Source organism: Muntiacus reevesi, chromosome 10 (assembly GCF_963930625.1).
Source record: "Muntiacus reevesi chromosome 10, mMunRee1.1, whole genome shotgun sequence".
Classification (NCBI taxonomy): Eukaryota; Metazoa; Chordata; class Mammalia; order Artiodactyla; family Cervidae; genus Muntiacus; species Muntiacus reevesi.
In genome coordinates, this window is record NC_089258.1 from 78715949 (window position 1) to 78741533 (window position 25585).

General features: G+C 49.4%; 1 protein-coding gene and 1 non-coding gene across 8 annotated transcripts in view; both read left to right on the forward strand.

Moving 5' to 3' along the window:
- Positions 1 to 25585, forward strand: part of CSGALNACT1 (chondroitin sulfate N-acetylgalactosaminyltransferase 1) — a 322127-nt gene that overhangs the window by 236139 nt on the left and 60403 nt on the right. For all 7 annotated transcript variants that reach the window (XM_065947595.1, XM_065947590.1, XM_065947594.1 and 4 more), the window contains one exon: positions 7664 to 8529. In XM_065947595.1, the coding sequence (XP_065803667.1) occupies positions 7920 to 8529 (610 nt within the window). In that variant the 5' untranslated portion in view covers positions 7664 to 7919. The remainder of the gene's footprint in view (positions 1 to 7663; positions 8530 to 25585) is intronic.
- Positions 24467 to 24632, forward strand: LOC136143945 (U1 spliceosomal RNA). The gene has a single exon (XR_010658442.1). It is a non-coding gene; the product is annotated as a U1 spliceosomal RNA (small nuclear RNA).

Here is a 25585-nt window from a genome sequence, read left to right on the forward strand (position 1 = left end):
ATAAAGTGCTTAATCTGGGGTCTGGCCCGGAGCAGATGCTCTCTAAGTGGGTGTGATGGATTGTTCGCGCCAGGAGGGGCTGGGAGCCGGGTTTCTCAGGCGGCCCCACCAGCCCCAGAGACACAGCGGGGCAGATGGAGACAGGACGGGTCTCCCTGACAGCTGACTCAGCCCTGCTCTTACGGTTGGGGCATCTTCTGGCCAGGAAGAGGTTCTTTGTGGGCCAAGACCACGCAGCACGAGCCCTGCGTTCTCGCGTGGAGCCCTTCTCTCTCGTCACCCCTGCCTCCAGGTTCCAGGGCCCCCACCTGTGCTGACTGACCCCCTTAGATGCTCCTGAAACAAGGGCAGAGGCGGCAAGGGGGTTGGAAATGAAGATCCACGTGTATTTCAGGAAGACCCTCTTTCAAACATTCACCGGCAAATTAGAAGCCAGGATCCAAAGAGATCAGCGCAAAGGGCTGGCCTGTTTCCTGGCTTTTCAGCTTTCTGAGTTGTGACTCATCTCTCTGCATCCATTTTCTGATTATCAGACCCTAGGTTTTATTTATTTATTTTTTTCCTGCATTTCCCTGTCTCTGCTTTAAAGTAGGGAAAAGGGAGTCAGAAGTATTCCTTCCGAGCAGCGTGGAGATGGTGGGGCTGAAGGGGTGCCTCCCAGCAAGGGGCTTTCCATCTCTCTGGGCCGTGGGGAACCCCCTCTGGATCTGGTTACAGGGAGGACCCTCAGGGCATCTTGAAGGCCATGAGGTCCAGGTCCTCCAGGGTTGAAGGGAGGGAAGCATGCTCGTGGTGGGGCCAGGCAGTGTCCCGGCAGTCGGTGTTGGAGACCGTGGGATGGAGCCAGGGGTCCCGAGGCAGGAAGGTCACCCTGTAGACTGGGAGCCTGCACTGGTGGATGGGGCTGCAGTTTTGTGTCCTGGGAACATCGGAATGAAAGGCGGTGGGAAGGGCAGTTATGTGGGAGCCAGAAGCAGGTCCTGGGGGGCCCAGGATGGTCCATTAGGGTGAGAAGACATTCAAAGCATTTTTTATGATTCACTGTTGTCGAGGTATTGTTTTGTGAACACATAACGCAACAGTCCTGTAAGATTGGTGCATAGCTTGTCAATGAATCCATTAGACATTTGGTCCTTGCCCACTGGTCATGTCCTGCCGGGCATGCCATGCTGTTTATGTCTATCAGCTTGGAGACCACCGATCCGGGGGCGGAGGAGGAGCGTGGCCCTCGGAGGCTGGTTCTGTCGTGGGCAGAGCCTCGGGCCGGGCAGCCTGGCGTCAGGCTGGGGAGGCTGCAAGGATGCAGCCCGACCACACTGATGCTGTGATGTCTGGTGCAGGCTGTGCCGTGCTGGCCCTCACCTGGTCCTGGGTGGACAGCGACACTGATCTTCCCTGCACTCCTCAGCTGCCGTCAGAAGCACCCTGAGGCTGACAGTGCTTGGCACAGGATGGGTGCTGCTGACTCAAGCCGCCTGGAGAAGAAACGTTTGTGTTGCAGAAAGATGTGTGATGCCTGAGAAGTGCAGCTCCGCAGCTCCTGGGGATGTGATTTGGGAGGAATATGCTCATTTTCCGGCCGTTTTAACGTCCCTGCAACATCTCAGCCTAAAGTGGCAGATGTGCACAAGAGGCAGCTTGCTGTGGACCGCACAATGCTGCGGCAGGAGTTGCTGGTAGAGACGCATCTCTAAGAGACCGGGTGGGAAAGAGTTAGAAGTGTGTCCACAGGAGGCAGGGAGGCGGGGCTGGGAGCTGGGTGTCTTCAGCTCCTGGAGTGGCTTTGGTCGGCCTTTTACTAGATTCTGCACAATTACCCACCCTCCTGCGGGTGGTGTCGGCCCCTCACACGTGCCCCAGGCCAACAGGGAGGCAGGGATGCCAGGCCATGCTGGGAGCCGCCCAGTGCACACGGGAGCTAAGTGGAGGTGGAGAGAATTCTCCACGCAGTACTGAGGCGGACCGAGGGTTTGTTGTTCAGTCGCTCAGCTGTGTCCGACTCTTTGCGACCCCATGGACTGCAGCATGCCAGGCTTCCCTGTCCATCACAAACTCCTGGCGTTTAATCAAACAAACTAATGCCCATTGAGTCGGTGATGCCATCCAGCCATCTCATTCTCTGTCGCCCCCTTCTCTTGCCCTCAGTCTTTCCCAGGATCAAGGCCTTTTCCAGGGTGAGGCTTACAGAGCCATTTTGTATATGTTTCTGAGAGCATCTGAAGTCTCTCTGAATAAGCCTCCTTGCACGATGCCGTCTCCACACACATTCAGGATGGTGTGCTTATCCAGGAGATGGGCCTCGGTTTATGCTCCGTTAGTACAGCTAATCCTGCCAGCGAGGGTCGGCCGCGTCCCTGCCGTCAAAGAACCAACTGTCTGTGCCCACCGAGGAGCCACTGCGCAGGGCGGCCTGGGGCCCTGGCCCCCCCGCTTCCCGGCTCAGGACACGCAGCTGGTCATCTTCCCCTCCCGCCCTTCTGGCCGGGCGTGTGCACAGGGTGGAGATGGCCCCTGGGCTTTATGGCCACTCCCTGCACGGGCTTCTTGTCACTCAGGCCTGCCACCGTGCTGAGTAGGGCTGCCAGGCCTGGCCTCACCACTGAGCCCCTGACCCTTCTGCCTGCTGCCGTCCCGGCCGCGTCTCACAGCTGGGCTTGTCCTGCGACCCTCAGCGTGTGTGAGCGTCTCAGGCCACTCGTAGAAGCCCCTTGGAAGGCTCTTGTCTGCCGCAGACCACAGCCCTGCTGACTGAAATGTCCACTGGGGTCTGTAGAGTGAAACTGGGACATGCATCTTAAGAGCGCCTCTGTCCTGGCTTTGGAATTTGAATGTCTACTGTCCTCACCCTGGACTAAACTTAAGACGGGTCTTCATTTCAGTCTCAGAGTTTCCACTCTAAGATGCAAGGATGCACAGTCCCTGTAGCTGCTTGCCTATCTTAATGAATGTTGTGGATAGCTAACATTTATTTTAAGCTCTTGTCATTTCGAAATTTATTTTTTTATACTTCTCAACCCCTATCCCCCATACATTTGGTAGGTGGGAACACGGCATGAGCGATATCTGTCTCAATGTAGTTTGCCTGTTCAGGGCTCGTGTTATAGTTGTTGGCAAAGGGCTTCATTCCTCTGCAAGCTCATGGGGTTGCTGCTGGACGTTGTGCTTCGTTCACTTTTCATCTCCTGTAACTTCTTGTCGGCAGTAACTAGTAGGTGCTCAGTGACAGCGAGGAGGAATAGCGACGGCATCCTGGATTCTTCCCCCTCGGGCCCTCACTGTGCTATTTGGAGGCCTGGGGCTGCCCCCCGATGCTTGCTGGTCAGCGCAGGATGTCAGAGCTGTCAGACAGCTTACAGCTGGAGTCTGAGAAACCCACCCCATGGCTGGGCCCCTTGGCTTAGGCCCTTGTGTCTTTCGGACTCTCAGCCTTGAACGTTCAGAAAGAAATTCTTTAAGCAGCCCCCTGCCTGCATACCCCAGGGCAGAGCTCTCAGGGTCAGTCTGTCTGTCCCGAGAGCCCTTGTCCAGCCTGAGAGTCTGGGGAGTGACCTTGAGTCAGGTGGGCTCAGCCCAGGGTGATCTGGCGAGCACTTCAGCGTGGTCTCCCCTCACAGCGGACCTTGGAGGAACCTCCGCCTGCCCTTTCGTTGCTCAGAGGTTGTAAAAACAGCAGCAAAGCCGCTGTGTTTGGATGCCCCTTCAGTCTAATCAATAAGTGCAGTGATTTTTGGACGGTGTGCATCACAGAACATCCCTGGGGATCTGGCTGGGGCAGGGAAGCACTGGGGGAAGCTCTTGGGAAGGATGGACGTTTGATGCGAAGGTGGCAATGAAGTAAAAGGGCTTCCCTGGTGGCTCAGACGGTCAAGAATCTGCCTGCAATGCAGGAGCCCTGAGTTTGATCCCGGGGTTGGGAAGATCCCCTGGAGAAGGGAAAGGCAACCTACTCCAATATTCTTTCTTGGGAAATCCCATGGACAGAGGTGCCTGGTGGGCTACAGTGCATGGGGTCTCAAAGAGTCGGACTCGACTGGGTGAAGTGAAAAGAAAAAAAGTATTACTTCTCAGGTGGACTTTTCTCTAAAGTACTGTGAGTCAAACTTTTGCTTTAAAGCTATATTCACTGTTTATTCTCTTGAACTTTTCTGAAAAACAGACATAAAGAAAGTGTATGCTCTTGCTTGAATTCCCAGTGATCTATCATTACTTTATGTCTGCTTTTAATCAGGATTTTTAAAAAAACCTAATATTTGGTTATTTTGTAAAACAGTATTTTGAAATGTCTGATACATTTATGCTCTTACTTTTTTCTCTCTAAACAATGAACAAAAAAATCATCCTTAATCTTACTGTACTAACTAGAGTACAAGAAAAATCTAATGCTAATTGCAATGACAAAGAGGTAAAAAAAGTTTAAGAAAAGTAAACTGTAGCTGGCAGATGCAACGAGCACGAGGATTTTTTTGTAGTTAAAAAACAGGAACAGGCACCTTCCTTTTACTCATCCGAAGGTTGGCTACTGACAGGACTTTGTTGTTGTTTATTCTCCAAATCACGTCTGACTCTGAGACGCCATGGACTGCAATACAACACGCTTCCCTGTCCCTCAACATCTTTCACTTTGCCCAAGTTCATATCCGCGGGTGCCATCCAACCATCTCATCCTCTGTTGCCCTCTTCTCCTTCTGCCTTCGATCATTCCCAGCATCAGGGTCTTTTACAATGAGTTGGCTCTTCCCATCAGGCCTTGCCCCTAACTGCCCCGAAGACAGAACTCCTCTGAAATCTGGGTGCCTTTTCTAAGTTTTTTAAATAGTAGCACGATGCTACTGGGATGGTGCAGCTGTATTTTCACTGTCACTGATGATAGTGCCGGGTAATTACATGGTGGGCTCCATCTGCAGCTGTAAACACAGTGGAAATGTTAACTGTTTCATTCTCCCAGCACCGCTGCAGAGAGCGGGAGAGGCTGGACCTTCCTGGTTTGGTTTTACGTTTGGTCTGGGTTGTATCTCATCAAGGCGTCCTCTACATGTATGTGGTGGAGCTGGGAAGGTAACACCTTTGCTGCAGATGAAAAACACGATGTCGCCATAGAAGCAGGAGTGGGGAGGAGGATAAGCGTCCTGACTCCAGCAGGCAAATGTGCAACCAGGTTACTATTTTGATTACAGGATTGCTGGAAACAGCAAAAACCACTGTGTGTTGAGAGGTGTGGAATTTTATTTCTGATGTACCTTATCTGCTCCTGACCTTTAAAAGGAGAAATCCATCACTGCTCCCTTGGCAGTAATTTTTATGGCTTTTGTTTCTTTTAAAAAGTCATCTCTTACTAGGCCTGTTTTTTTTCCTCCTTTTATATCTCAAAGAGTGAAATACCAAATAACTTTGAAATTTATACTAGTGAACTTCAAAAGCTGGACTAGACTTTCCAGAGATTTATGGAATGGAACAAAATAATTATTGTACAGTTTAAAAAATATTTTAGCTATTGCTTTAATGCACTGCTTCAGTTAATCAACATGATTTCAATTTATTATGCAAATACAGCAATTATTCCATTCAAAGCGTTAGAAAGATTGCATACTTTGTTTCCCCAGCACAATAAATGGTGTTGAATGTTCCTTCTTTTTTGTTTTTTTTTTTTTTGATTTGCTTATTTGGTCTTTAGTGACAATCCATTTAAAGTAAAAGTCTTTAAAGTGGCCGAATAACATGGTAATGTGTCTTCACTGGTAATTTAGTACTCGCATATAATGAGTTAGTACTCGGATATAATGAGTTAATCCAAGGGATGTCATTAAAAACAGCACGGTGCCTGAATAACCAAGCTGAGATGTTTTTAATCACAGAATTATAGTAATTACATAAATCCTGGGATTTTCATCAGACGGAAACAGGCACTAAACATGCACTTTAAACTCAACACTGATAACCATGTACTGTGCTCAAGTGTAGGCTGGACAATCCTCAGGCCAAGGGAAACACTGGAGAGAATGTTATGTCTTGCATCTCCACGGAAAACTGGGAAATCAGCTATTTTGATAACATAGTGACATCATAAGAGGCACATCACCTGGGAAGTAGGAGGGAGACTCCCCGCTGTGGCTGTGGTCACAGAGGGGGTGGCCACTCAGACTCACTGAGCCCTGCTGCTCACTGCATTTTCAGCACACGGAGGGTGCAGAAGGGTCACCTCCTCCTCCTCCTCCTCCCAGGGGTCCAGAAGCTGCTAATTGCCTAGAATTCTTCCCGTCCATCAGTGAGACAGCCCACTGGTAAATGAGGCGAGAATCTGGATATCTAGGTCTAGTGAAGACTATGTGAAAAGTAACTTTGTTATCGCAGGGATTTTTTAAAAGTGTTGAAATGACCCAGAAACAGTATCTTCAGGGAGCTCATGTCCGAGAAGTGATCTACTGAATAAGAAGATGCATCTAGGAAAATTTATTAAAATCTCCGAAAACAAGAAATCTTATTTGATTCATTTATTGTTCTTTTTCCTGGCTCAGATGGGCATGGGAGATGAGAAAAGAGGATTGAGGAAGGGAGTGGGTAGAGAGGGTGAGGAAGAGAGGGTCATTGATGGGTGGAGCAGGAAGGGGGTGCCCGGGAAAGGGGGACAGTGGGTCAGAGCCAGGTGGCTCCGCATTTGTTTGGGGGGGATGGTGAAGTTGAGGTGCAGAGTGTGTGTGACCGGCCGTGTGGTCTGGCTGGGTATTTCTGGTGAGTCACCAGGAGACGAAATTCCTCCTGGAGGGTGGGCAGAGGCATCCTGGGTTTGAGTTCTCACTAGGCAGTGTTTCAGGTCCCCTTCTCCCGGCCTCATCCCTTTCTCTGTAAACTCATCACCCACTGCCCTGGAAGAGCTGTCTGCGCTCATTCTGCATGTTACCATCCAAACTTAGCATTTGCATAAATGGCACCCCACTCCAGTACTCTTGCCGGGAAAGTCCCATGGACGGAGGAGCCTGGTAGGCTACAGTCCATGGGTTCGCAAAGAGTCGGAGACGACTGGGCGACTTCACTTCACTTTCACTTATTTGAGCCTCCATGTGCTTCCGGCGCTGCTCAGCAGAAATCGTGAGGACCACCCTGAGCCAGCTTAAAGCTCTGCCCTAGGCGGGTGCCCTCAAGATCAGAGATGCTCACTGTTTGCATCTAGCAGGGCTTGGGCAGGCGCTGTCTGCAATCTCATTGTCGCTTAAGTTTTGCTTTTCCCCTTTTAACCACGAAAATAATACGCGCCATTGTGGACAATTTACACGATAAAACTCACCATTCATCCTGCTCTAGTGAGAGAGCTCACGTTTTGCCATCTTTTCTTTTTTTTTTTTTTCCTTTGCATGCTTTGTATTTTGTGTGCACTCCTCTGCAAACGGGTATCTGCATTCTGATTCAGAAACAACAAACAATGTTTAATCACATGTTGTAAGCATCTTCTTTTTTCTTTTTGCCACACTGCATGACTTGCAGATCTTAGTTTCCCGCCCAGGGACTGAGCCTGGCTCTACGGCAGTGAGAGTTTAGCAGTCCACTGGACTGCCCAGGAATTCCCAGTATTTCCCATAAACTCCACTGCATATTGATTATTGATCGTCATGGTGAACACAAGGAGGTTATTTGCCTTGAGTGAGTGTTATTGTCCTCTGTCTCTCCCCAGATCCCCTCTGGAAGGTTACGATGGGAATGAGCCTGACCACTTGGACGGCTTCCCCGACTTGTTGCCTCTGCCCGCAAGTTCGCCCTTCAGAAGTCAGGAAAGTGCTGCGCGTGGTGGTGGCCTCCCAGGAGCAAGGCGTGGCGGTGTAGACAGGAATGGATGAGAGCGGCGCGGGGGGCCTCGGCCGCGCGCTCCCGGAGGTCTAGTCTGGGGACGCCCCTCGCGGGCCGGGCCGCATGGCCGACTCCTGAGCAGGATGCTGCGCCGCGGGCTGCTCGCCTGGGCCTCCCGCGTGGTGGTCTTGCTCGTGCTGCTCTGCTGCGCGGTATCCGTGCTGTACATGCTGGCCTGCACTCCGCGCGGCGACGACGAGCGGCTGGGGCTGCCCCGGGCCAGCGGCCCCACGGGCAGGGCCGGCTCCCAGGCGGCGGAGCTGGGCTGGGAGGAGCGCCACCGCGACCACGTGGGGAGTCTCAAGAGGCAGATCGCGCAGCTGCAGGACGAGCTGCAGGAGCGCAGCGAGCAGCTGAGGGCCGCGCAGCAGCTGGCCGCGGAGCCCGCGGGCGCGCCGGGCAGGGCCCAGGCCGACCTGCTGGCCTTCCTGCGCTCGCAGGTGGACCGGGCGGAGGTGCACGCCGGCGTCAAGCAGGCCACCGAGTACGCCGCCGTGCCCTTCGACAGCTTCACGCTGCACAAAGTGTACCAGCTGGAGACCGGCCTCACCCGCCACCCCGAGGAGAAGCCGGTGCGCAAGGACAAGCGGGACGAGCTGGTGGAGGCCATCCAGTCGGCCGTGGAGGCCCTCAACAGCCCCGCCGAGAGCAGCCCCGACCAGCGGCCCTACACGGCCTCGGACTTCATCGAAGGTTGGCCGGCGCGCCTCGGGGGCGGGAGGTGGCGGGAGGGGCCCGGGGTCCCGGCCCTGCGGAGGTGCGCGGTGGCTTTGGGGATGGACAGGCAGCTCTGTGTGAGCCACTGAAGGATGAGGGACTGCGGTGGCCGGGGCGTGTAAGACAACTACGCGTGGCCAGCGAAGGTGCAGAGTCAAGGAGGGAGCAAAGGAAACGGGGGAAGCTGACCAGGCAGCACCCCCAGGAACAGGCCGACAGTTCTGTTGACTGAAGCAAGCAGAAATCCACCATGAGCCCAGGCGGGTACTGATTTAGATCAGTTCAGACTGGTTTGAACTGGCTGGGACATCAGACCAATTTTAAAAAGCCTCTGAGGCTGGTTTAGACCTGTTTGAACTGTCTGAGACTTGTTTAGACCAATTGAAAATGCCTCTGAGGCTGGTTTAGACCTGTTTGAACTGGCTGAGACTTGCCTAGACCAGTATAAAAAGCCTCCCAGCGGTTTGACCTGTTTGAACTGGTTGAGGCCGGGTTGAACCTGCTGAGACCAGGTGGAACTGGCTTAGACTCATTTGAACTGGCTGAGACCAGCTTAGACCAGTTTAGATTGCCTTAGACCAGTTTGTACCATCTTAGACTGGTTTATGCCGGCTTAGCCAAGAGTGGTTTTGAGTGTGACAGGCACTTTTCGTTTTGTGACTTCTCATAGGCACTTCTGGAGGCAGGGTCCATTCATCAAGCCACAGACAGGACAGGAATAGCCGACGTGTGCTTATAGCACTTACACTGGTCCAGCTGTCTTTTAGGAAGTTGACACTTACAGTGAGCCCTTTGGAGGTGGAGGGGTGAGGGGATTGAGGCTCAGATTAAGTAAATCACGTAAAATTGCTCCCTTACCAAGTGACAGTGGGATGTGAACCCAGAATTCTGATTCCAGCATCCGGGTCCTTAACCGCTGGGTCACATTGTGCAGACAGTCAAAGCACCTGGAAGCTGAGAGAGTGAATGACTTTTTTCTTTGTGGATGCAGACCAACCTTGTATTAACTTGTGTTTGTGCCAGTTTTAGAAGAAAGCAGCCTCATCTTGAAAGTTTCTTGCAGGCTCTTCTTACCGATTTTTCCATTGTTACTGATTCAAAACTCAGCTCGGGAGAGGAGCTGCCTTTGAGGGTGCCCAACTTTTCCTCCTGTTTCTGAATAGGACCTGCTTCCCAGACACGTGGCTTATCCACTCACCGTGCTCCCTACTGGATTCTGTAATGACCATCTCGTCCACCTGCAGGCAGGACAAACTGCCTTTAGTTGTATCAGAAATCCTCCTTCTGTTCCTCATGCTTGTTCCCTTTGGATGCCTTCCTGTCTTAACATTTTTCCCTTTACAGGTGAACTATAAGTTAATGCAGTTTTGATATATTATCTCTTTTCATATACCTGGAGCTTGGTAAAGAAATCTTACACAAGATCAAGCTTTTGACATGTCAGCTGAAAAAAAAAAAAAAAGCACAACCTGAGAATTGTGAATTAAATTTTATTTGGGTGCAAAATGAGGACTTAGGCCAGGGAGGAAGCATCTCAGCTATCTCTGAGGATACACCCCCCAAGAAGTGGGGTGGAGGTCAGGCTCTCTGTGATTTTGGTGAAGGGGGTTCATGAAACAATGCATTTTGGCAGAAGGTTGCTGCTGGTCACGAGGAGCAGATGTCATTGTTCATGATTTTGGTACTTTTCCACATATGAGAAGATACAGGAAATAGGGCTCCTAAAATCTTCACCTGAAAGTATCTATCTGAGACCTGTTCCACCAGTTTTTCCCAGAGAATTGAGTGCCTCATTTTTACTCTCTACCTCAAACTCCTTTCAGGGTAAGTAAGTTGAAGGTCAGTGACTTCAGTGGCCAGTGACTTCCTCCTTGTAGAGGCAGATAAGTGCCCATTTTTCATCCACAGGTGTCAGGATTTTTTTTTTTACTTATTATTCTGAGGTTATTAAAATGCTCAGCACACTGGGAAGCTAATAAGTATAAACATAGGGTGAGCACTCAGTAAGTGTTTAAAATATCGTGAGGCTGTACCTCCCATTTTTAGAGTACCTGACAGCTTATGAAACATTTCCACAAGTAGTATTTGCCTCACTGACTTCCAGGGAAAATCATTAGACACCCTTTAAAAGGAACTCCTAGTTGCCCCTCACACAAAGCTGTTTCAAAAGTTTGATCACAGATCCGCGCCTGCGCTTGGGCATGTTCACCCTTGCGGCTTTAACCTGCATTCGGGTTTGAAATCTCTGCTTTCCTGTGCCCAGTATCTGAAGTGTTAGGCCTGTGGTTCTCCGTCAGGAGAGACCCGGAGCTCTTGTCCCTGAGCTGATGTGCCCTGTGGCGTGGCTGACTTCCTCTCAGAGACCGCTTGTCACACTGCCCCGTGTGGGTAAGACCCTGTGTGAAGGCAAGTCAGTCCACACACGCCTTCCCAACTTGCAAAAAGTCTACTCAGCTATTTCATATGATGACTAAATGGACACAAACACTTTAAAATGTGTTTGCACATATTTGACTGTCATCACATGGGTTGATACCACTTTTTCATTCTTATTGCAAAAGACTATGGAGGCAGTTTTTACTTTCTCAGTAAATGGGGTGTCAACAAAAGACTCCACTGGCCAGGAACTGCAGGAAGGCAGAGTTAAATCCAGTGCAAGGAGTAACTGTCAGGCAGAGACATTTCTGAACAAAGTGGGGTTTCCATCTACAAGGATTCTGTCATCAGCTGGATAGCTGGGAGGTTGTCACCGATGATTCTGTCATCAGAGAGATGGTTGGACTGAGTTACACATGAAGATCTCTGCAATCCTGGTTCTTGATTCTTTGATCTACACCTCGTGGAGGAGAAAGAAGGGAAGAGAAAGGGTCTGATCTGAAATCTTTTTTCTATAGTAATTAGAACGAGTGACAGAACCTTGTAAGAATGAGGTCTGTCTTGGCAATAACATGTTCAGGTTTTTTAATTGGAAGTTTGCAACTCCCGTGGTAAAGAATCTGCCCACAATGCAGGAGAACCGGGTTCAATCCTTGGGTCGGGAAGATCCCCTGGAGAAGGGCATGGCAACCCACTCTAGTATTCTTGCCTGGAGAGTCCCATGGACAGAGGAGCTTGGTGGGCGTCCATGGGGTTGCAAAGCGTCAGACTGAGTGACTAACACTTTCACTTTCCATGGTAATTAGAACAAGCAACAGAACCTTATGAGGATGAAGTCTGTCTTTAAGAGAAGGTCTTTGGGTTTGTAAACCTAACCTTGGACCCTTGTGTGTTGGGTGTCAGCGGGCAGTTGAGTGGGAGTCTTCGGGCAGACCTGGGCTCCACAGCCTTGTCGGGCTCGACACGAGGGTCACGGGCTGGCTGAACCCTGAACTCATGTGATAAGGCTGGGGGTTCTTTGTGTTTAGACGAGGAATAATGGAAGTCTGAGAATGCTTCCGGATGATAATGATTGTGTCAACTGAAAAGCCAGCCCTGGGCCAGGAACCATGATGCCAGGGTGAGGGGCTGGGCGACCCTGGTCCAGACCCCGCACCTCCCAGCAGCTGGGTCTCCTTGCCCTTTAGTCAGAGGCCGACTTTCGTGTCCCCCAAGGCCCGCCTGGTGCAGCCTCCTGCAAAATACGAAGCACGGCTTCAGCTTCGTTCCTCTTGGCTTTGCTGAGAGACCATTCATAAGGGGTGCCCCGGCCCTCCGGATCCTGCTCTCTGGAAAGGTGGGGTTCAGACAGAGTATTCTCTGATGGTGGCCACTTCCTGCATTTCTGTGAAACCTGCAGAGGGGGAACGCCTGCTGATGACCGTCTAATTTGTTATCCACGCTGACTGAATTATTATCTATCTCTAAAACACAGAGGAAGTGACGTTGACCCCCGTTTCCAGATGTTTCTTCTGGCACTGATTTTTGCATTGGATTCTCACATAATAGCATGAATCTTTGGTACAACCATCTGGGAAAAGAAGATAAAGTAGAAAAACATGATGAGATCCTGTGTGTTCGGAAACCCAACTGTTTATCTCAAGTGAACAGAACACTGCACTTTGTGGCTTAGTGACTCCTGGTCAGGTCTGAGTGGCACGACTTTTGGCTTCGATGGCATTTTTTAAATGGAGCTCTTGGACCTGCAGTTGAGGTCAGCCATAAAACAATTTGTCGTTGTCCAGTCGCTCAGTCGTGTCCGACTTGTTGCGACCCCATGGACTGCAGCATGCCAGGCTTCCCTGTCCTTCACCATCTCCTGGAGCTTGCTCAAACTTATGTCCATCGAGTTGGTAATGCCATCCAACCATCTCATCCTCTGTCGTCCCCTTCTCCTTGAGCCCTCAATCTTTCCCAGCATCAGGGTCTCTTCCAGTGAGTCAGATCTTCTCACTGAGTGGCCAGAGTATTGGAGCTTCAGCATCAGTCCTTCCAATGAGTATTCAGGGTTAATTTCTTTTAGGAAAACAATGTAGCCTCTTGAATTATTATTGTAACCATCTAAACACTGGATAACATGAGCCCTGTGTGAGGCGCTATGTCTGCCGTCTCCGTGGGGTGGTTCTGAACCAGCCTGGGCAGCTCACTTGCTCCGGCTTTTCTAGGGCTGGTGGAAGCAAGGGAGGGTCAGATGCTGAAAGACTTGATTTTGGGATGCGATGGAGCCGAGCCAAGAGTCACCAGAAAGTGAAGCTTTTGATGGTGCCCTGAGACCCGTTTTAAAACAAGGGGATATGGAAGTGGCTCCACAACCTTAGTGGCCACTGCAGTGACCACCTGTGCTCTGCATCCAAGGCCAGGGAGGGGGTGGTTCCCAGGAGGCTGAGGTGGAGTGAGGATCCTGAGTGTTCTCCATCCTTTGTTGATACCTCAGTTTAACCTCCAGGGGTGCCCTGTGGACCACGGTGCTAAATAAGCTTTGCTAGACGAGTCAAGCCTAGTCCCAGGGCCGGATGTCTGGAGGGCTGAGTGCTTGAAACCATGACACTTGGCATGCCTTTTTGTGACTTGGGAAGGAAAGGTAAGATAGGTGTTCAGGTGTATTTCCGGGCACTTGGGGGGCCTCTGGGGGTCTTGATGCAGAAATTAGGAAGAACAGGGATTCTGTGTGGTGGGCAGGGTGTGGGGGGGAAGAGCAGATGGTTAGGGGAGGTGGTTGCAGGCAGGACAGGATGGAGAGGTTGCAGTTTGCGGGCTTCTCGTTGCATGGGGCTTCTCTTATTGCGGAGTGTGGGCTCCAGAGGGCTGGCTTAGTCGTTGTGGTGCATGGGCTTTGTTGCCCTGTGGCCGGTGGGATCTTCCTGGACTAGGGACCGAACCTGTTTCCCCTGCGTTGGTAGGCGGATTCTTATCCAGCCTACCAGCAGGGAAGTTCCTGCACATACACTCTTGAACACAACTCTTGTAGAGAGCACCTCCCGCCCCCAGGTCCTTTACATTGTAAATGTCTCTGTCAGCAGCAGCCAGAGTTTCCTGCATCACTAGTCAGGCTCTGTCCGATTCACTCAGGGATGGGAGCTTTTGGGGGGCAGTGGTGAGATTACCTCTTACGCTTTGCTTAGAGTATCGGCAGCCCCCAGGGTCTGTAAAGCATCTCTTGTCCGTATCTGTCTGCTTCCACTGGGGCTGCTGATCAGAAGTGGGTGGGGTCTGCAGGGAGGTGGACTGCCCGGGCTGCTGAACCTTGGCCCCAGTGGCTTTATCCTCCTTGAAGGACCCGAAGGAGCCGAGGTGCAGGAGGGGTGGACCCCAAGGGGAGTGGCTCTATCGTGGAAACGCTGTCCTGCATCCTGCCTGGCGGTCCTGCCCTCAGCCCCATCTTTGCTGTGGACATAGATGAAGGGAAGGAATAGACTTTTCCATCCTTGGAGGTTCCGTTGGCTTATCAGTTGGTCTGGAAAACACAATCTGGAGAGGTGACTTCATGTGCAGGTGTGTGTTTGTGGGGAGGATGCTGATGGCAGAGTGTCAGAGCTTCCTCTTTAATGTTTGTTTATTGCATCTGTTTGGCTGCGTTGAGCCTTGTTTGTGGCTCACCGGCTCTTCATTTCGTCATGTGCGATCTTTCGTTGCAGCACACGGCCTCTTCAGTTGTGGCACATGGGCTGAGTTGCTCCCTGGCGTGTGGGATCTTAGTTCCCTGACCAGGGATCAAACCAGAGTCCTCTGCATTGGAAGGCGGATTCTTAACCCCTGGACCACCAGGGAAGTCCCACAAAGTGTCATAGTTTCTTAAATGGAGGGCTAGATGGATAATAGGAGAGTTAAGCTCTGAGGTTTTTGAAGGCTTGGATGTTCAGTCTGTTCATTCATTGGGGGGCCCATGAGCGAGTATCTGTCCATGCTGGGGGCAGACAAAGTCACACACATGACTCCTGCCCCTCACAGGTGATGACAGCAGAGTCACACCTTAAAATGGTCCAGTGGGGAGAGATTGGCCATCTGTGGCAGGGTCAGAACGGTGTTCACGGAGAAGGCTCAGGCCGGGGAGGTGCTCTGCACAGCGGGGAGTGACGAAGGGAGAACCTGGAGGTGTGTGAAAGCCTGGGATGTTTGGGGAGCTGCAGGCAGGATGCTGGAGTGTTAAGTAAGAGGATGTAGCTCTGGGTAGGAGGAGGTGTGGCGAGATGGTGATCCTGAAGAATTAGCACCAAGATCATCACGGGTTTATGTGCATTTTAGGGTTTCTAGTTTACCCTGCAGGGCATGTGCCATTATTGACCATTTTTAATTGTGGCTACATTGGTTTCTAGCCTGGTCACTGTGATAGCAGAGTAGAGGGGATATTCGAGAGGGCTGAGAGTTTGGGAAATAGTTTGGCAGTTCCTCGACATAGGAAACATAGTTAGTTACTGCATGACCCAGTGGTTCTGCTTAAAGTATGAATCGGGAGAAAGGAGAATGTACATTCACACAACATCTTGGACACAGATACTCATGACAGCTGGATAGTGGGAACAACCCAAATGTCCACCTGTGGACGGACTGATACACACCATATGACCTTTCCATGCAAAATTATTTGCCATAGAAAGAAACAAAGGACTGATATACACTGCAAAGCGTACGTCCCTTGAAAACATGATGCTGAGTGAAGAGAATCCACATACAAAAGACCACGTATTGTGTAATCCACTTACATGAAATGCCCAGAAGAGGCAAGTCGGTAGCGACAGGAAGTAGCTTGCTGGTTGCCTAGGACCTCAGGTGGGTGGGTGGGTGGGGAGGGGGGTGAGGAGTGACTGCTAAGATAGCTACAGGGTTTCCTTTTAGGGAGATGAAATGCTCTGAAATGCCATGGTGGTAGTGGTTGCAAAACTGTAAATATAGTAAAAAAAAAAAAAAAAAAGTGGCTTGTACAGTTGAAACAGTGAATTGTTTGCTATGTGAATTACATCTCAGTAAAGCTACTTAAAAATAAATATGATATAATCTCTGTCCTTTAAAAAATGCAAAGGCTGGGAGATCAATGAAAAGGCTTTAAAAATAGTTGAGGTGGTGAAGGCTCCTGCAGCGCAGATGCAGTCCTGGAACAGGAGGGCGGGGTAGGGCTCAGTACATCAGAAGGTGGTAGCTTTGGGGTCCAACCAAAAGCTTAGTGACTGAACAACAGCAGAAATAGAATTCTGGACTTCTTTCTTTATTTTTTGGCCATGCTGTGAGGCAGCAGTATCTTAGTTCCCCAACCAGGGATTGAACCCTTGCCCCTGTGTGGAAGTACGGAGGATGGGGTGCAGTGGACCCCCAGGGAGGTCCTCTGGACTTTTCCATAGGTATTTCTCCAGAGTGTGTAATGAACAAGCTGCCAGGAATATACTTACATCACGCTTTTTCAAAAGGGGATTTTAGGCAGCAGTGGTATTTATTGATGTCAAACCTCTTTCCCCTTTATGTAAGTGCTAAATCATGTCTTTCTTTATATGAGACACCAATACAGGCAGAGACTGGATGGGGAAGTGGGGCAAGGGCTGGAAGAATGAAGACCCATATCTTACTTTTACTCTAAGATTAATTCAACAGACAGGAAGACAAAGAATCCCTGCTTACATGTTTCTGACCGTAGTCAACTGACTGGCTTAACAATGAGTTTCCAGTTTGGAAATCATCTTCCAAACATACTGTCATTGGCCCGAGGCCAAGTATTCAAGCGTAAGAACCAAAAGCCTGCGTGCCTTCTCTGGTCGGTGACCGTTGGCAGAGGCCTAGGAGCTTGGCTGCAGGGTGGGCCAGATGTGAGGCCAACACTCAGCTGGGCCTCCCGCTGCTGTTGAAGGGACAAAGCTTTGAGGGCCAAGCCCAGTCCAGCGGGTGTCAGGCCCTGAAGAGGCTTGGCAGCATATGGCAGGGTGGCCATGCAGAGCATGTGGTGTAGAGTTCAGGGGCTCCGACAGGGATGGGGTGCAGGAACCAGCTGGACACAGGGAAGCGGCGGGAGACGCGATCCGAATCAGGTCAGGAGGGGTCGGCACCTTGGTGGTAGTTCAGGCACTCAGTCGTGTCCGACTCTTTGCGACCCCATGGACTGCAGCATGCCAGGCTTCCCTGTCCATCGCCATCTCCCAGAGCTTGCTCAGACTTCTATCCATCGAGTCGTGATGCCACCCAACCATCTCATCCTCTGTTGTCCCCTTCTCCTCCTGCCTTTGATCTTTCCCAGCACCAGGGTCTTTTCTAATGAGTCAGTTCTTCACATCAGGTGGCCAAAGTATACTGGAGCTTCAGCTTCAGCATCAGTCCTTCCAATGAACATTCAGGACTGATTTCCTTTAGGATGAACTGGTTGGATCTCCTTACAGTCCAAGGGACTCTCAAGAGTCTTCTCCAGTACCATATCTCAAAAGCATCAGTTCTTTGGCATTCAGCCTTCTTTATGGTCCAACTCTCACATTCGTTCATGACTACTGGAAGAACCATAGCTTTGACTAGATGGACCTTTTTTTGGCACCTGGAGATAGGTGCTTATTCAACAGACATTATTGAATGTCTGCTGTGCATCGGGCTCCGCCCTGGGGGCTGCCTTAGGATGAGGGCTGTGGGCTTCTCTGGAAGGAGTCCCCATAGTTCTCATGTCGGTAATATTTTTTATTGAAATCCTATGAAATTCCAGCCATTTCCTAAGAGATTCTCACTAGTTGCCAATGTTCCCAAAAGGCGATAGTTTGAACTTTTTATTCATTTTCAAGTTCATGGTTGAACCTCCTCAACTTTTGAATATGTAGAGTTTATTAATAGTATGGAGTATGCTTTGACCTTCTCTCCATGTTTAATGAAGTCATTCATCTCAGTAACCTCTACCCACAAACTCAACAGCACTGGAATTCATGAAAAACAGCAGACTGTGTGGCCTCACATAAAGTGTGTGAATATAAAAGTATGTCTCATACCCTTCAATTATGTGCCAAATTTATTCAGAATCAGTCATGTCCTTTGCAGACTTGTGAATAACAGAGAGGCATACATCAAATGCTCAGAGATCTAAACAGAACCTACTTTATATGGCTAAAGGTACAGTGAGCCTGATAGCAGTTCTTGCTTAAACTTTTAAGTCCAGACAAATATTATGAAATATAAATGAGCAAAAGATACGAACAGATTATAAAGAAGAGACATGGGTGTCTGAAAATCACATGCAAAAGTGAGAAGTAGATAAAAATTAAACAAAAATTGAATATTAAATTGCCATAATAAAAATCGCAGTCCATGACATTGGTAAGGTGAGGTGAAATTAACGTTTATACCTAGTAATGTGAATATAAGTGGATACAGCCATTCTGTAAGGCAGTTTGTGACAAGAGCTGCTAAAATGTTCATACCTTTCCCCAGTATTTTCATTTCTCTAATCTTGTTCTCAAAATGCCCATGAATGTTTACATCAAGAATGTTCACTGTAGAAATGGTTGTAATAGTGAAAAAAATAGAAACAGCCCAAATGCCTGACGGTAGGAGACTGGTAAAATCATGTTGTTAAGTCACTAAGTTGTATCCGACTCTTTGCAACCCCATGGACTGCAGCAGACCAGGCTTCCCTGTCCTCCACTATCCCCCAGAGCTTGCTCAAACTCATGTCAGTTGACTCGTTGATGCCATCCAAACAACTCATCCTCTGTTGCCCTCTTCTCGTCTTGCCCTCAGTCTTTCCCAGGATCAGGGTGTTTTCCAACGAATCAGCTCTTCACCTCAGGTGGCCAAAGTATTGGAGCTTCAGCTTCAGCATCAGTCCTTCCAATGAATATTCAGGGTTGATTTCCTTTAGGATTGACTGGTTGGATCTCCTTGCAGTCCAAGGGACTTTCAAGAGTCTTCTCCAACACCACAGTTCAGAAGCATCAATTCTTTGGCACTCAGCTTTCTTTATGGTCCAACTCTCACATCTGTACATGACTACTGGAAAAACCATAGCTTTGACTAGATGGACCTTTGTCGACAAAGTGATGTCTCTGCTTTTTAATATGCTGTCTAGGTTTGTCATACTTTGCTTCCAAGGAGCAAGTGTCTCTTAATTTCATGGCTGCAGTCAGCATCTGCAGTGATTTTGGGGCCCAAGAAAATAAAGTCTGTCACTGTTTCCATTGTTTCCCCATCTATTTGCCATGAAGTGATGGGACTGGATGCCAAGAACTTCATTTTTTGAATGTTGAATTTTAAGCTAACTTTTTCACTCTTCTCTTTCACCTTCTTTAAAAGGCTCTTTAATCCCTCTTTGCTTTCTGCCATTAGAGTGGTATCATCTGCATGTCTGAGGTGGTTGATTTTTCACCCAGCAGTCTTGATTCCACCTTGTGATTCACCTAGCCTGGCATTTTGCATAATGTATTCTATTGTTCAGAAACCAAAAATCATTTATTAACTACTAATAGAATGGAACACAGCCTGTGTCATGGAAAAACTGTAATTTTAGCTGTGAAAGTACTAATAAAGTTTACATCTAACTATAAAAATTAAGAGGATGAAAATACTGTATGAAAGCATTTATAGTCTTATTTGCAAGTGGTGGAATTGTAGGTGATGCTGTGTTTCTGGACATCCTACTTGAACAATCTGTTGCTCTCATACTTTGCAAAAGGATATAGCAGTGCCTGAATGATGCTGACGTGATTAAAAAAGGAAGTATGTCTGATCTCCTCAAAGTGACAGAATCTAATGTTTGGGACAGACGCAGAATCCAGGATGGTGGTGTCCTGCATTTCTGTCCTGCTTCTGGAGACTCAAGACAAGAGAAAAATAACATTGTAGGTCATGTTCTCGGTCTTGAGCAGTCTTGACCTTCAATAACAGGGCTGGAGGAGGCTGTCAGCCTGCAGAGGCGAGGGTCATTCTTAGGAAGGCGATGACCAGCCTCTTGGAAGAGGCTTGAGCATGGCTTCTTTGTGTCCGCCCTCGTCATGGTGGGTGGCAGGTGTCTGGCTGGAAGGCAGGACCCGGCAGAGAGCCGTGCGGTCACCCTCATCAGCTCTGCGGGACCCTGGATCCCTGGATCCCTGGCCCCTGGCAGAGCCTGCGTTCCACTGATGCCCCGTAGCTCTGGTGCTGTCTTCCTGAATCCTGGTCCCTGTGGCATCTTACTCTGCTTTCTAACTTTCCTTAAAGCCTTCCCGGGACTTCTCTAGGAGGAACGGGTGCTTCAAATGTCAAGAAAGAGGAGAACAAGGCACCTCTTCTTCCTCCTCTTGGAAAAAGACCCTACTGTCGATGGTGCATTTTTTTTTAAAGCCTGTCTCTCCCCTTTCCCTTCTTTTCCAAAAATAGGTCTTGTGAAAGTCAGTGTGAGCTGCGGCAGCCTCGCATCTGTGGCTTCCATCTGTAGCTCGGTCTGTACAATGCGCCATATATTTGGCTGCCTAAATCGGGACTGTTCCGCGTGCTGATTCACGAGGAGCTGGGCAGTCACGTGGGCGAGCAGGGCTGCTTGTTGGTCAGGACTGGCTGTTGGATGCTCTCAGCTCTCACCCGCAGATCCAGAAGTGAGAGAGATTTGGGGACATCAAGAGAGCAGATGGCCCGTGAAGGCAGCTGGCCCAGGCAGTAATTAGTCCAGGGAGGCGATGGGTCATTTTCTGAGCTTGGAGCAGAATTTCGCGTCTGTTGGTGCCATTCAAGTTGCGGAGAGAGGCTGCGGGTAGAACTGGTAGGGCTGGAAACTGTCAATGAGTCACCGCAGCTGAGAGATAACAGCTCGGCTTTGCTTCCCAAGGGAAAGGTTCCTAGCAAGAAGATAGAAGGGGAGAGGTTCTGTTTGTTTTAAATTTAAAATGAGAGGTACTCAACTCTTTTTTTTTTTTTTTCAGTGAATGGGTTATTCTTTTTTAAATTTTGTTGATTTACTTTTGGCTGGGCTGGGTCTCCGTTGCTGCAGTCTTTTCTCTAGCTGGCACGGGTCGGCTCTGCTCTCCAGCTTCCGCAGTCAGGCTTCTCGTTGCAGTGGCTTCTCGTTGCAGAGCATGGGCTCTGGGGTGCTCGCATGCAATAGGTGTGGGCTCAGGTTAGTTGCCCCTCGGCCTGTGGAATCTTCCCAGAGGATCGAACTCGTGTCCCCTGAATTGGAAGGCGGATTCTTAACCACTGGACCCCCAGGGAAGTCCTCAACTCCTTCACAGGGCTAGAGAAAGATGAATTTGTCGAGGGAGCCGGTGAAAACCCGAGATGGGGTATTTGATGCCACCCCCATGTCCTCCTCTTTCACGACACCTGTGTCCTGTGATGGCTAAGCTTTCTGCGTCCCCCACCAGCCTGAGTGCAGGGACCACTTCTCCTATCCCTCTGTAGCCCTGACACTTAAGTGTAGTCTCTGGTACATAGGTGCTGGCGATGTTTGTTGAATGAATACATGAACGCATAGCAGCAGGGATTGGCCTGCACAGGAGGGAGGAGAAAGCTTCCTTTGAAACGGAGGAGAGGGTGGCTCTGCAGTGTGATGAGTCAAGTTTTGCTCATTTGATTTTTTCGTCTGAGAGAATGACTAGGAATTTAAGGTCTGAACATAAAAATAAGCACTGTACTTACTCTTCAGTAAATGACAGTGATGATTTCATGTGACGCTTTTATTCGTCTGTATCTCTGTGTTTGAGTCTTTAAAGTAGAAAGCTAATTTAATGTGCGTCTGGCCTTTCTCTTGTAGTAACCATCCCTGTTTACGCCCGTGGTCCATCTTCCTCCTCTTCCAGGGACACCTTACCCTCTGCTTCACGGCGCTCTCTCTGCTGGTAACCCGTCTCTGGTGACCTGGCCCCCGTCGCTCGTCTCTATGCTTCACCTGTAGGAGATGCATTTTCTGCCTTTTAAAGGGGAGCCAGTCTTTTCTTGGACATATTTGCAATCACAGCTGCATATAATTAGTTTTTACAATCTTGGTCTATGTAAAGTGCAAACCCTCCCATTCTGCTGTGATTCATGGGCAGGGAAAAGAGCTCTGCACCAATTACTGTGTGTCTGTGTGTGTGTCTGTGTGTGTGAGTGTGTGTGTGTGTCTATGTGTGTGTCTGTGTCTGTGTGTGTCTGTGTGTGTGTGTGTCTGTGTGTGTCTGTGTGTGTCTGTGTGTATGTGTGTGTGTCTGTGTGTGTCTCTGTGTGTGTGTCTCTGTGTGTCTGTCTCTGTGGGGATCTGTGTGTGTGTATCTCTGTGTGTTTGTGTGTGTATATGTCTGTGTGTGTCTGTGTCTGTGTGTGTGCTTGTGTGTCTGTGTGTGTGCTTGTGTGTCTGTGTGTGTATGTCTGTGTGTGTGCTTGTGTGTCTGTGTGTGTATGTCTGTGTCTGTGTGTGTATGTGTCTGTGTGTGTCTGTGTGTGTCTGTGTGTGTATGTGTGTGTGTGTCTGTGTGTGTGCTTGTGTGTCTGTGTGTGTGCTTGTGTGTCTGTGTGTGTATGTCTGTGTGTGTGCTTGTGTGTCTGTGTGTGTATGTCTGTGTCTGTGTGTGTATGTGTCTGTGTGTGTCTGTGTGTGTCTGTGTGTGTATGTGTGTATGTGTCTGTGTGTGTGTCTGTGTCTGTGTCTGTGTGTGTGTGTGTCTGTGTCTGTGTGTCTGTGTGTGTGTCTGTGTCTGTGTGTGTCTGTGTGTGTCTGTGTGTGTGTGTCTGTGTGTATGTGTGTGTGTGTCTGTCTGTGTGTGCTTGTGTGTCTGTGTGTGTATGTCTGTGTCTGTGTGTGTGTGTCTGAGTGTGTATGTCTGTGTCTGTGTCTGTGTGTGTGTGTGTCTGTGTCTGTGTCTGTGTGTGTCTGTGTGTGTATGTGTGTATGTGTCTGTCTGTGTATGTCTGTGTGTCTGTGTCTGTGTGTGTCTGTGTGTGTATGTGTGTGTATGTGTGTATGTGTCTGTGTGTGTATGTCTGTGTGTCTGTGTCTGTGTGTGTATGTGTGTATGTGTGTATGTGTCTGTGTCTGTGTCTGTGTGTGTATGTGTGTGTATGTGTGTATGTGTCTGTGTGTGTATGTCTGTGTGTCTGTGTCTGTGTGTGTCTGTGTGTGTCTGTGTGTGTGTCTGTGTGTGTGTCTGTGTGTGTCTGTGTGTGTGTCTGTGTGTCTGTGTGTGTATGTGTGTCTATGTGTGTCTGTGTGTGTCTGCATGTGTGTATGTGTGTCTGTGTGTTTGTGTGCCTGTGTGTGTATGTCTGTGTCTGTGTGTGTGTATGTGTCTGTGTGTGTCTGTGTCTGTCTGTGTGTGTGCTTGTGTGTCTGTGTGTGTATGTCTGTGTCTGTGTGTGTGTATGTGTCTGTGTGTGTCTGTGTCTGTCTGTGTGTGTGCTTGTGTGTCTGTGTGTGTATGTCTGTGTCTGTGTGTGTGTATGTGTCTGTGTGTGTCTGTGTGTGTCTGTGTGTGTCTGTGTGTGTCTGTGTGTGTATGTGTGTTTGTGTGTCTGTGTGTGTATGTCTGTGTGTGTGTGTCTGTGTGTGTGTGTGTGTCGCTGTGTGTGTGTGTGTATGTGTGTGTGTGTGTGTGTCTGTGTGTGTATGTGTGTATGTCTGTGTGTCTGTGTCTGTGTGTGTCTGTGTGTGTCTGTTTATGTGTCTGTATATGTGTCTGTGTCTGTGTGTATGTGTGTTTGTCTGTCTGTGTGTGTATGTCTGTGTGTGTGTCTGTGTGTCTGTGTGTGTATGTGTGTGTTTGTGTGTCTGTGTGTGTCTGCATGTGTGTGTGTGTGTCTTCCCCATTCATCCAGCAGGCCCTTCTCCGACGCCAGCTGGGTGTCCTGCAGTCCAGCTCAGTTCTGATACCTCCTACCTGGAGGTACATCGGATTCACGGGTGTAAAGGGCTCAGTCCCACAAGACTGCCCCTTTCCCCGACTTCAGACCCCAGGTTATCACCCGTGCTTCTGACCAACCAGCTGTAGGCTGGAGGTTCCGACGTCCCCTCCGGACTCAGTTAATTTCCTAGAGCAGCTCACAGAGCTCGGAGAGACATTTTGCTCGATTGCTGGTTTTTATGGAAGGATGTGCTGGAGGTTGCTGATGAGCATCCGGGTTGGAGCCATCTGTAGAGCAGGCATGTGGGAAGAAGGGAGCTCCCCTGATCTCTCTGGGTCCCACCCGCCCGCCAGCATCTCCACCTGTTCTCCAGCCTGGATGCTCTCGGAACCCCCATGCCTCTGGGATCTTTGTGGAGGCGTCATCACACAGGCCTGATGGATCGTTAACTCCACTCCCAGACCTTCTCCAGAGAATGTGGGGTGGGGCTGAAAGCTCCCAAGCTTCTAGTCACAACTCTGTCTTTCCATTGACCAGCCCCCAAGCAGCAGCCCACCCAGAGTCACCTCAACAGAACAAAAGACGCGCCTGTCACCCAGGACATCCCAAGGGGCCCTGGGAACCAGGGCAGAGACCAGTATACGTTTTCCACAGTGTCACAGTTGGGAATGTGTATTAGACTACCCATCCTTCTGCTGGTTTCTTTCATGAGTTTGGCTTGGGAGCCCGGCTGCCTGGATTTAGATCTCAGCTGAGCTGTTTAGCTAGCTGGCATGGGAGATGCTGTGAGCACGAAGCTGGCTTTCCCAGGGCATGTGGCTCATCCATGACAGTTTGGTTGTGCTGACCCCTGTGAGTTCCCCAAATGTGGGAGATTCGGCTGCATACTGTGTGGTAGCGGGGGACTGCGTGGACACTTTGCCCTGTAAAGAGAAAAAAGAGTGACTTTCACTCACTCTGTCTACACAGTGAGTGAGTGAAAAGTCGCTCAGTCGTGTCCAGCTCTTTGCAACCCCATAGACTGTAGCCCGCCAGGCTCCTCCATCCATGGGATTCTCCAGGCAAGAATACGGGAGTGGGTAGCCATTCCCTTCTCCAGGGGATCTTCCTGACCCAGGGATCAAACCCGGGTCTCCTGCACTGCAGGCAAGATGCTTTACCTCTGAACCACCAAGTGGACATTACTAATACCTCATGGGATTGTCTCAAGGAATATATGGGTTCATACAGATAATACTTTTATAGCAGCCCCCTGCACAGTCAGTGTTAATTATTACTACTATTTTTGTTATTTGTTGGTAGGCCTGGGGGAGGCATTTTTATAGCCCCAGACATCTTTTAGACTCCTTCCCTGGCTTCTTAACACTCTCCTGAATTATAATTAATCTTCCCTAAGACACAACAGTTGTGGTAAGTTCATTTCCCTTTCTTGACCCATCTCCAAAATACCATTTAATATAAGCAAAGTTAAAAGTTTTCCAGGGAAGAAGTTTTGAAAAGTTCTCCTCACTAAGTTAGAGTTCGGTTCTAACCCAGTTATTAATACTGTGGTTATCAGCAGTCACATTTCAATGTCTGTGTTAAGTAGACTAGTCGTAGTTTTGTGCGCGCTGTGTCTGTTGATGTGAGAGAGTGTCTCTTGGGAAGTGTATAATGTTGGGAACTTTGAACCTGGGATGTCTATCACTATTCACATTTATTTCAGCGCATCTTAGAATGTGAGTTTTCCTTCTTTCTTGTTCCTGCCTTGGGGCCGCCGTGTTCCATTCTTTTTTTTTTTTTTAATTTTCATTTTAATTGGAGGCTAATTACTTTACAATATTGTGGTGCTTTTATTCTCAAGCCCCAAGCCTCCTGTGGCTGGGAGTGCAACAATTTC